We start from the raw sequence: 12389 nt of genomic DNA on the forward strand, positions 1-12389 counted from the left end.
TCAATCTCCAGCAGATCTTGCGTGGCATAAGACAGTATCATAAGCTAGGGAAGGGGTTTAGCTGGGAGAGATCGAGAAGTAAATTGGCCACGCGTGGCCAACTCCTCTGCCAGCTTAACTCCTTCCCCAGCTTATGATACTGTCTTATGCCACGCAAGATCTGCTTGGAGATTACCTATAGCCGTATCTGCTTGGAGACTGTCCTGTGTTATACAATAGTAGTAGCTATCGGGGCACATTGAACCAGCGTCGAGGCTGCTCATAAGTTTGGCTTAGTCAGAAAAGAGACAGAGATCCGCCCTTCCGTCATCCGGAGTGATGTAATGCCGGTGTCTGCTGCAGGTAGCCATTGAACAGGAACATGACGTGTTGTTGCCATGGCAACGCGAGGCCATCCAAGGTCACGGCTCGGTCCGCCCACCGCCGCAGGCGGCATGGCAAGTGTGACTGTGTGACGGTATCCTGATAATCTCTGAGCAAGCATTACCGTGACCGTGAAAAAACCGCAAACTTTCGTAATGATTTTACCACCGAAACATCTGCTTGAAGATCACACAATCTCTCGCTGCCGGGGCTAATAATATACAAGCCTGACTAAAATCACGCTCTTAGCGGTCGGCCTTACAGGTGCCACAAGGAAGGGGTCATTAACCCCAGCCAGCGACAGATTGTGTGGGCTATAGAGCGCTCTCCCCCTCTCTTTCGCATAGGCTTAGGTCCCACTTCCAAACCGGGACCCGACCGGGATGTTTGCAGAAAATAAAAATAAAATTGTTTATCAAGGAATATGCACAAAATAGGCTAATGACAATTATTTTTTTACGTTTTTTTTTGTGTGCGTTTTGTTGCTTTTATATATTTTTCGTTTCCGAAGAAGAATCCATTGTGACCCGTGATGGTATCCCTGATGTCAAAATCCCTGATTCACGGTTCAAGGTTTTCGTTTCCGATAGCTACCCGGCCGGGCCCCGGCCGGTTGGGAATTGGGTCCTGAGCCTTACCTGTCTTCCTCCAGGTGAGGCTCTTACTCTTCTCTCCTTGTTATTCTTTAGTATTCCACCGCTGCACCATGCACCGCGGGAGCCATGTGCTACTGACACACATTTATCGATCACGCATCGTTGAAACATCCACAACATTACATCGCGCGGCGTTACCCGGGAGTAGGGGTTAATCATATCTATTCCAGGTGAGCGAATGACAAAAACATTCGCGAGCATTTAAACATATAGCGGTGTGCTACTGACACACATTTATTGATCACGCACCGTTGAAACATCCGTAACATTACATCGCGCGGCGTTACCCGGGAGTAGGCCGGTTTTATCATGTTTATTCCAGGTGAGCGAATGACAAAAACATTCGCGAGCATTTAAACATGGCGGTGTGTTGAAAAATGTGCCAAGGAGTACCGTGGGAGCCATGTGCTACTGACACACATTTATTGATCACGTACATCAATACATCGTGCCGCGTTCAACCCGGGAATAGGGGCTTTATCATGTTTATTCCAGGTGAGCGAATCTCTGATGGCAAAAACAGTCGCGACTCGCGAGCGTTTAAACACGGCGGTGTGTTGAAAAATGTCCCAAGGAGTACCTCGGGAGCCATGTGCTACTGACACACATTTATCGATCACGTACATCAATGCATCGCGCCGCGTTCAACCCGAGTGTAGGGGCTTTATCATCTTTATTCCAGGTGAGCGAATCTCACATGGCAAAACATTCACGAGCGTTTAAACATGGCAGTGTGTTGAAAATGTCATATTGAAATTGATTATTAGAGTCTTGTATTTTGCCCTCATATCTGGACTGATAGATAAAGCGAGGCATTGATAACATTACAAATCTTCTAGGTTTCTTCTTCTTCGGCAGTCTCGTCTCGGGACAGAGGTCTGGTACGGTCTCGGAAGACAACCTGTGCGCATTTCGAGGTCAGTGACTTCTGGTGGCAAACAAAGTTACAAATAAAACAACGCAACGTTATCTGGATGTTTTTGTTCCACCCGATTATTTGCCCTGGCCGCCTTCCTGATGTTCGATAAGAAGTTTGAGTCTTTGACTTCGAGAACTAAAGGTTCGGCCCTGCCTGGCCGGCGAACATGAAGAAAATGGGAAGCTCGACCACAAAAACGACTAAAACACGTCAAAACAGCCAAAGCCAAACCTCTGTTTTGAAAATAATGATCAGTAATATCAAGGAGGTTTAAGATAAGCAAAACCTCCTTGGTAATATGCAAAACCTTGTTGGTTTCACCAAGGAGGTTATATATAACCTCCTTCATTGGCCAAGTTCACTGAGACAATGACTGACCTCTCACCCGGAGTAACGTTAGTACAACCGTTTCCTTTTGTTGTTGTTGACAGTTTGTGAACAAGCGATCTAGTAAATATATCATCAATATTTCTTTCATTTTTACTTTATTTCTATAACATGACAAAAATGAAAACACTAAACTTTTTTTTTTAGTTTGACAGGCGCGCACGTGGACCCGGAAGCCCGTGTCTGCAGGCAGCCAATCAGCGGGCCGGAAACGAGATCTTTAAAATTTGAACACATGGGAGACGGGATGCAGACGGGCAGGCGGGTCACAGCAATCAACGCCGAGCAGATCCATCCTCTCTAACTATGTTTTTGAATATATGCTCATTAAAATGGGGTCTAATTAAAACCATATATAATTTTAACTTATTTCATGGAGGATTGGATTGATAAAGTGATAAAGTATAGTTCTGTATGGGGAATTTACGTAACTAATTAGGACTATTTCGTGCGGAGGCGGATGTGAGTTCGGGTGTGAGCAGGCCACACGTCCAGATCGTCCCCATAGCAAGATGGAGTAGTGTTTTTCTGGTGATTTTGCACGTTTTTGGTCGTGTTTTCAACTCCAAGACGCTCCTGGACTTTTCTAGCTGGGAATACCACCGTGTCCGAGCGATGCCGGAGCACGACGAGTTCGTACCGCCGCCGGAGGCTCCGGTGTTCGAGCCGAACGAGGAGGAGTTCGCCGAGCCGCTGGCTTACATCGCGAAGATTCGGCCCATTGCAGAGAAGGCTGGGATCTGTAAAATCCGCCCACCCCCGGTACGTATGCTATGTAGTTAGAGCTGAGCTGCTCAGACTTGTTTAGTTCAGGTAAAACTGCTGACATGCCGTGGAACTGCCGGGATCGCCGCACACAGCATTGTCCATGCAGGCCGGCCAGAAACTATCCAAGATGGCGGCGGCTCCTACCATTGTTTGGTTTCGTCATTGGTTCAAGGATTTTCCATGAAAATTGCCCGTGCTCCTCCATTCTAGACAAAACTCAGATTGTCTTCCTCAGAATTTTTCAAAGACTTCTAGAAGCATGTTATGGCATAGCTTTTGAAGGGAACTTTGCTGAAGAGAAGTCAGGAACAGACTCTAAATGAGGGGTAGTAGGGTGGGTCGTCTGGCCAATGTTGAATGCCCTGTGTATACACGTCACACAGTCGCAAGTCCACTGGTTACAAAAATCGTTCATATTGCCCCAACGCCACCAAAACCCCCACTTTTCTTCCTCAGAAAACTTTCAGGAGTAAAGAAAGAAAGGATTTATCCGAAAGAAAGTGACTTGGGGCGGACTTTTGGAAATTTTTCCGTCTTTTCACAGAAGGGAAATCCAAGACTGGCTTCCTCTCAGGGAAGGCTGCCGACTTCGGGGCAAGAATGCAGTTCCTTCTTAAAGATTTCTAGACGTTTTTTCGCCACTGTCAATGTTCTTAAGTGCCCAGCTCTTCTCAGAAACACTTAAAGTACCACATTCGTCAACCAAATCGGGTCAAAAACAAGAGTTAGGGCCGTTTTCCCTTCGAACTCGCAGGGCGACCGCCGTCTGAGAAGAGCGCTGTGCGACGGGTCCACCATGTTGATCGTCCTTTGCGATGGCTGCCGTTTGAAAAGGCCTTGAAAGAATCGCTATAATTTCCACTTTCCGGCGGCCAGGACCTCAAATTTGTACCGCACATCTATCAGCGTTTTTGTCAGGCTCCGTTTGGTGGTATAATTGTCTGAATTGGTTGATTTAGAGAGAAGATATACTATTTTGAGTGAGGCAGGGTCCCTATGAGAGCCCTCTTGGCGATGACACGTTATGTAAAGAATGGGCAGTGCGGTGGGGCATTCCTGCTGAAAAACCTTTCCCTGCCCCCTGTACAGTACACTAACTCTCATAAACCATCATTTTGACTAAAAGTCAAACCCAGAATATTATCTAGAGCTTATCAGCTTCGTAAATATGCTTTAAAAACGCATCTTGGCCGCCAGAAACCAGACTGCTGCCCTCAGATTGTACAAAAATAGTAATGTGGACTGTTGGAACAGACAGTAGTCCGGCTGGACAATGACATTTTGCAACATTGCCAGTCACAATGCAATGTAAAATGTGGTACTAGCAGAAATAACACCATGCTCAATTGCTGAGGTGCTGTAGAAATCCAGCATGTGACTTGAGCTCTCAAAAAACGGTAAGAAATTTCCTCCAAATAGGGAAACGAAATGAAGAAACTTAATTTTGACCTGTGCACTGTTCTGCAACAAGCTGAGCCTTGGGCAATGATAATGTATGTGTCTGACATGGAAATGTAAACAATGCACCCTTTATCATTGCAAAAATGGTTCTTTTTTTGGTTGCTATTTCCTCTACTAGTACTATACCCAAGGTTTGAGTGTAGGCAAGCATAGTTGTTGAGCTCTGACTGAGTCTGAACGATAATAATGACGTGTAGAAGACAGGGAGCTTTTCGGGTGCGGTGGCTATCATTCGCATGACTAGCTAACCTGGGCGTATATATACCACCGGGGCATCCCAGTGTCTCAGTATACGCATACCATATCATTCCTTAGGGTTGGTTCTACTACTGATCTTCAGCTTATATATACCCTGGTGCAGTTTGGTCGTTCAGAACAAGTATCCATATACTGTAGGCCATGCAATTGAATAAACAATACGTCAGTTATAGAAAATGGAAATTTGCGATACCAGATCGTTATGACTTCTGTAACTGTTCAATGAAGGATCTCTCAATGCATCATTTTACTTTTTTAGTGTCCAATTATTGCATTATATTTGGCTATAGTGCAACATGGCTTAAGGTAGAATTTTATTGAATTTAGTTGAGTCGACGGGGCTGCAATATAAGGGTGTATTTGTCCTGATTTGTATCATGTATGCTTAATGTCAGCTAAAATATTGGTGCCATGTTCACTATTTTCCTCTATAAATCTGTATTATATTGCATGGGGGCCCAGCTGACCATAGTTAGAGCCAGAAGGCCATAGGTTGTGTATAATTGCAGTAGTGTGAGGGTACAGGGTGGGGTGTAGGGAGGGATGCAGACAAGGGCAGGTCTTAAAATATGGCTGCCACCATGGCACAAAATATGGCTGGTCAGGGCATCATGGGTAAGGGAGGTTCTGACGTGTGTGTGTGTGTGTGTGTTGGGTGGTTATGCCATTAGAGTGGTAGCTAGTTAAACCAGATGGAACACAAAAAAACATGCTTTGCTACATTTGATTGTGTTGATTTGTGTACAATGTAGAAATGTAGCAAGTGACCAATTTTTTATCTAAAAAGTCTGTCTTTATGCTGATACATCAGTTTGTTCAATGTTGTCAGGCCAGGCCATATCTATATTTTTGCTCTTCCAATCAGTTAACTAGATAAATATTTTGAAAACAGTATAGGTGAGATATTTACTGTAGGTGTAATTACAGAAAAGCCCTTATAAAAGGCCGACACTATAATGACTATTGTCTAGAGACATTTGCTGAAACCATTTGAGATTTGGGATGTATTTTTTCTGAAGAAGAGTCCAGATGTAACAGTCGTTGTTTATGTGTACAAGGGAGTTAACTTATTTCAGTACCGCCAAAATCAGCATGGAAGGACAGAGACTGATGGCAATGTCACTGACACATTTCAAGTTCAAATCCTTACCGTGGGAGGGCATGTTGTCATATTCAATATTGAGTTGTGTGTTGGGAGGGGGGCAAGAAACACTTGTGTAAGAATCCTCAATTGTTATTGTGATATTGAGCTGTGCATAAGGGGGAGGGGGGCAAGACACACTCCTGTATGTGTCTACTAGGTTATTGTGATATTGAGCTGTGTGTGTTATGGGGAGGGAAATGAGAGACATACATAGAAATCCTACAACCTATTGTACTGCATTGTATGTAAGAGCAAGGTCTGATATAACATCCTTGGTAAGAGGGAGGTACTTTTATAAGAAATAAAAATCCTCCATTGTAAGTGTAATATTGTACAGTGTGTTAGTATGGGAATTCTCCATAGTTATAGGGGGTGAAAGATAGCTGTATAAGAATTGCGATGTTGTGTATTGGAGGTATGGGTGAGATTGTTATTGTTATGGCGTGTTATGTATTGGGGGAGGGGGGTGGAAGTAATTATTCAGTAATGTACAAGAATCCTCCATTGTTTCCTGTGATACTGACCCATTGTACCCCTTTGTTGCAGGACTGGCAGCCACCCTTTGCAGTGGATGTGGACAATTTCAAATTCACGCCTAGGATCCAACGGCTAAATGAGCTTGAGGTGGGTGTCGACAGTCGTTAGCAATTTGTTGTCGTTCATCAGGCAATACCTTTAGAAAGGAGGTGTGTGCTATTGTTGTGTAATAGGCCCTGGTTTGTCAGCAGCGTGTTATGGTGTTTTTTTTGCACCTGGACAAGGTAAGTACAAGTGGACTTTTATGACGTGTTAGGTGCAAAGTGTTGACTACTTCACGTTGGGTTTTCTTCACAAGAGAGTTTGTAGGATGGTTATATTCACAAGGTGTGAACACATGCTGTCTGTGTAGTATGCTCGGTCAAATTCGATCTTGGGTGCACTTTACATAAAAAAGATAAACCAGAATAATCTAATCACAAACCTTACTGACTCTGTTTTGAGCTTGAATCTGAAATTGTACGGCTTCCTGCAAAATGTCAAACAAGTAATGCAGCATAGGTTTTGATTTTTTTGTTGCCTAAATGTGAACAATATGTTGTATACCAGTGTGAAATAATGTATAAGTAATAAACAATATTAGAACCTTCAAGTGTGTGACCATGAACAAATCTGTAGCGTGTAGGTGCCACGCGGTGCACCCACAGTCAAACATTTGGTGCACAGCTGCAATTTTGGTTGCACAAAAATGTGTATATACTCAGCCCTGGCACAGTCTCTGCCTGGCCACACCTCAATTGCCTGTAAGTTGTAACTGTGTCAGGTGACAGGTCCATCACTAGTAGTCCATCACATGGTGTATGGCAGGTTTACAACAGCAACTGGGTGCATTTTAGAACAGATGAGTATATGTGTGTTGTGCAAATTTGAGTTGTGTTGAGAGGCTTTTTAAGGTCATTGTCAAAATCAATGTGAATGGTTGTTTGGAGCTTTGTGGAAAATGACTGACAAGAAAGAATTGAACAATGTTTGCAGCTACTTTTTTGTCCTTTGTTAGGAATTGATAAAATGATGTTCAAGAGCACCATGTTAGAAGCCATACACATTTCAACTGGATATAGACTAGATCTACTATTCAAAACTGTATGCCCTTTCCACTATGATATGACTGTTATCTCTGAGGTTACAAATTTAGTGTGCTTAGATTAGAATTTGTTCCACTGCAGTCTACACAACATGCCATCCTTACATCATAACTTATCGACCCATGTGAATTCCGTGCAGCAGTAACGTATGATAGCCTGGCCATGTTGGGTCGTTCCGACCCAGGTCAAACGGGACGTTTGGGCCTGATCTGATAACACCCTGGTAACTAACCCTGATAAAACTGTCCTGAAATATTACTCGCATTGCTGGTATCCCTCCTGCAGGATTTCTGAACCTACCAGGACAGGATTGCTGATTATAAGCCGGCCTTTATATAGTTTATTAAAGCTCACAGTGAAGCAGAGTTATGTTTGTTTAGTTGTCATGATTAGGGGGTGGGTACCAGTCTACTGATACAAAACCAATGTTTCTTACTGGACCGGTCCAAAAGAACTGACAAAAAACAACATCGGTGAACCAGTTTTGGTGCCTGGCAGCCAATTAGAAAATGAAGCTGAAATTTCTGTCCCGGTAGTCCGGTACTCACCCCTAGTGATGAATGCTAGTCATGTATGGATGTGCGTTTTGTGTGTAAATTTATATCTCTGTAAATTTATATGTTTGAATAGATCATTTACACGTGTAGAATTTGTGATTGCTCGGGGTAGGTGAATGGGTGGTCATGTTCAGTTGTTCTTTGCCAGTTGTTTTACATCTGTGATGGTCAAGTTGTATCAGAAACATTCCTGTTTAGATTTTAGTCTTGCAGCTGTCAGTGCCCCCCTCCCTCCCTCATGAATTTGTCCATGTACTTGTGGGTAGTGATAGACAGGTTTTCTGTCATAAAATATACTCTCAGGGTGTTTTCAATTATTCACAACTCATAGAAGGAATGCATGTTTAGAATGTGTGACTATTAGGATATTTTACATTGATGCATTGTTTGAAGTAATAAGTCATCCGAAATATTTGAATACTGTACTGTGTGTCATTTCATGTATTTTTGTTGTTTCATTTAAACGTGAAATGATCTTGACTTCCATCTGTATTTTTTTTTTCAATATCTACTTTTTATCTATCTGCTTGGTTTCTCCTTGCATTTTCCCAATATATAACCAATGTCCTAGAAATATTTTCTGGCTATCTTACCAACCCTAGCAAAAGAATGCCAACAGGCAACTCTATAGTCACTAGATTTTTTATTGGGCTTGACTAATGGCAAGGGACTTGAAATTTCAAATGTGAGTTGTAGGATTGTGTTGTCCTCATTTCTGTTGCAATGCATACCTTTGTGATCAGGATATGATGTTCAGAATACGGGTATCTTGATGCAGTTCAGTGTTAAATTATATTTTCTGGATAGGCCGAAATTGATGACCCTATTCTTATTATGGCTGTAAACGGAAACATAACATTAATTTTCCTAGGCCTGACAGAATAATTTTTGATCCTCCACGATGAAGCTTACATCTTTGTCAGCAATTTTCAAACCCATTCCTTATCATTGTCGGGATAGCCGTTGTGTTAAATTGGTGCGGTGATATCTTCCCAACGTTCAGCGATTGCAAAGTGTCAGGTTACCAAATGTGATGCTGAAAACTGATACACCGCTGTATGTAATCAGACAGGTTTACATTCACTATGACGCCTAGTTATGATGGATTGGGAAGCTGAATGTATAGTGCTTTATCTCTGAGAAGTTTTCAATGCGCAAACATGTAACACTGTCTCCCTTAATCTTCGTGGTAGACAATTATCGTTGATGTGTTTTTGATGCATGGCTTGTGCTAATGGAAACGTTTCTGCTTTGTATGTTACTTACTAAGATGTTATAGAAGATATTTGCAAGTACCTGTCAAGATGAGAGTAGAAAAATGTGCGATGTGCTAAGTTGAGATACGATTTGGAGAGGGACGCTCACTGGGTTATGTGTATCTTGTCTTTGAGATGCATGTACATAATTTGACAATTCAGTATTCAAATAGATGTTTGTCAGGACCTTGTGTTTCATTGCAAGACCTCTACTCTAGATTTCTACATTCTTTGCAGCTTCTTATATCTTAGATTCTTTTGTATCTCGAGCAGCTTGAAACAGTTTGACCGAGCGAAATCTTTTTTTTTTTTCAAAAATACATAGTCCGTATGAACAATGGTATTGTTGTACTATGTTAGGGGATTTCCTTGCATAGTTGCCATCTCAGCAGGTTTCTCAGACAGGGAGTGAAGAATGGAGTTATTATGTAGGTAATGGAGTCACCGGGAATGGGTAAATAAGATTAGGGTCCCGGCACACTTTTCATTATGCAGAAGAACTGCAGTGCTTTGGAGCAGAAAGTCTCACATATATTTACTTTGCTATAGTATGTGGGGAAGGACAACCTAAGCCAACCGTTCACACTTACGCCACATCTTCAGAGACGCTGGAGCCGCATGTTCCCCGTTTAGGAACTTTATTCGAACCGACACACAACAAACATGTTTCACCTTGTGGCTTCCTCAGTGTTATGGGCTCGAATCCATTGCTGTTTGGAATTATCTAGGTGGTGTGTTGGAGACAAACATTTGTTGATCATAGTCAGGCTGCTGGTTACATGCTGGTTATATGTTCATTCATCAATTCACCCAAAGGGAAGAAGTACTGTTTTGGCTTGTCTTGTGTTTCTACGATGCACTGTTATAACCACAAATCCTCTGTAGTGCCATTGTTGTCTGTGGGATTGTAAGGCCTACGGAAAAAAATTTTGTTTCCTGTTTCCCGACCTACCCTAGAAAACCTGGGCTGGTACAAAAAACAAAACTTTTTTCCCCCTGGCCTAAGGGTTGTAAAGCAGTGTGGTAAGGGTTTGATTTTGAAGTCTGCCATCTCACTCACTCACAGTTCATCGTCTGTTGTTCAACTTCTTGTGGCTGTCCGTTGTTATCTGTCATTTTTTACCTGGTCGTCTCTCCACAATCATTCATTGTGATAAGATTTCTTCACTTCCCCCTTTCTCTGAAGGCAGCAGTACAATCCCTGAACAGGTCTGAGCCCTAACAGGCTGCTCAGCAGGGTGTTAATTACTGCTATGCCCAGGGCAGGAGCTGGGGTCCCTGGGGAAATGCCTGGTTAGTGGCCACAGATATATGATGGCTGGGGCTGGTCTCTACCAGACTCCTGCCTGGCCAAATACTGTAAATGCAGAAATGTTCGTGGTGGATCAATGTTCGCGGTTTTCGTGGTGACCACTTCACCGCGAACTTAAGTCCACCGCAGACATTTTTCTATGATGGTATTAGACTGCAGTCTATGGTGTTACCGCGAACTTAAATCCACCGCGAAAAGTCCTTTTTCCCGCTACCACGAACTTAAATGCATTTACAGTAGTAATTGGGACTTTGGCCATGTCAGGAATAAAAAGGAGTTTATTGGCCTAGAAGTGAACTGACCGGCCGGCGGATAGCTGGATAGACTGCAAAAGACTGAAATCCCATGGCAACTTATTTGTCCCTATTTGGCCAAATTCTTCTCTTTTCCATTCAGCTGATAACGTCTGCTTGGAGACTAAACTGGGGCTTGGGCTTGGGCTAGAATATGTCCAAGCAGATGTTAGGGTGACAATTGTGATGATGTTTTTTTGATGGCATGTTTTGTCATTCCTTGTAGTTGTATCAGTTGGAATGTGGGTCGGAATGCCTGGTGGTTGCAGTGCTGGGTTAAGGATGGTCATGACAGCGGGGCTTCCGTGGGTGTATTCTTAGAGGGAATTTGGGGTTCTGTTTTTCATAGGCTGTGCTTGTGGAATTTTGGGAATGTCAGTTTTATAGGCTCTTTATAGGGAATCTGGAGATAAGGTATTCTTACACTATACAGTTTGGATGTCTGAGGCTGTAGAAGGGGGAGTTGAGTATCCTGAATGCAAGTGCTGTGCAAGGTGATGTTTGGGAATTCAGGATCAGTAGGCAGTGTAGGCTATTGGCTTTACCACCAAATTTGTCCGTCCCCAGTTTCAGAATGACGTTGAAATGATTGGGGCTATTCACAAGCGCTGAATGTGCAAGACTCAGGTGCTGCTAAGATCAAGTGAAGTGTGAAGATGTTGAAGGGTCATTGCTTTCGGCCATTTTCCAAGTAAGGAATAAATCTAACAGTGAAATATTGATTCACTTTCACTACATACCGCAAAAATTCTGTATTTTGCCCATTTTTCTTCTTGCCTTCTTTCTTTAGACACTAGGGTTTCTAGAGGTGTTCACTATAAAATCATCTTGATGAAGCCTGCAGAGAGATATTAAGTTCTCCAAGTGAGACTCCAACTGGAAGTGAAATTATCCCAGGTTGTGGGATGACCTGTTGTGACCTGTAGTGACCCCTAATCTCAGCTGTGTCCAGTTATAATGATGTACAGCACAGAGGTGTCCTGAACCTTCTCAATCAGGCTGGTCACATACCTGGTTGGTATCTCTCTAACCACAACCAGTCGTAGATGGTGTCGGCACTGAGTGGTATCTGTCTAACCAGGTGTTTTGTGACATGACCTGTAGTATAATGACCCCTAACCTCAGCTGTGTGCAGTTATAATGATGTACAGCATAGAGGTGTTCTGAGCCTTCTCAATCAGGCCACCCACAACCAGTCACAGACATAGGTGGTATCTCTAGCCAGCTGTTATGTGGCTCATAACCAGTCACAGGTGGTGTTGACACTCACGGCCAGGCTGTATGGGAAACGAAAAATAGAAATGTACATGTAAAATATACACGAAATATACCGACGACTATTCTTTTTATGGGGTATGGAGTTTCCTTGTCTTTTATATCAAAGTTTTCATTC

At 42.9% G+C, this 12389-nt stretch overlaps 1 protein-coding gene across 1 annotated transcript in view; it reads left to right on the plus strand.

The window, feature by feature from the left end:
* Positions 1 to 2589: 2589 nt before the first annotated feature.
* LOC118416400 (lysine-specific demethylase 5A-like) overlaps positions 2590 to 12389 on the plus strand; it is a gene marked incomplete in the record, with an annotated part of 43369 nt that continues 33569 nt past the window's right edge. Inside the window, 2 exon segments of the mRNA XM_035821497.1 lie at positions 2590 to 3087; positions 6503 to 6580. Of these exon segments, the coding sequence (XP_035677390.1) occupies positions 2941 to 3087; positions 6503 to 6580 (225 nt within the window).

This window comes from Branchiostoma floridae, chromosome 5, assembly GCF_000003815.2.
Source record: "Branchiostoma floridae strain S238N-H82 chromosome 5, Bfl_VNyyK, whole genome shotgun sequence".
NCBI lineage: Eukaryota > Metazoa > Chordata > Leptocardii > Amphioxiformes > Branchiostomatidae > Branchiostoma > Branchiostoma floridae.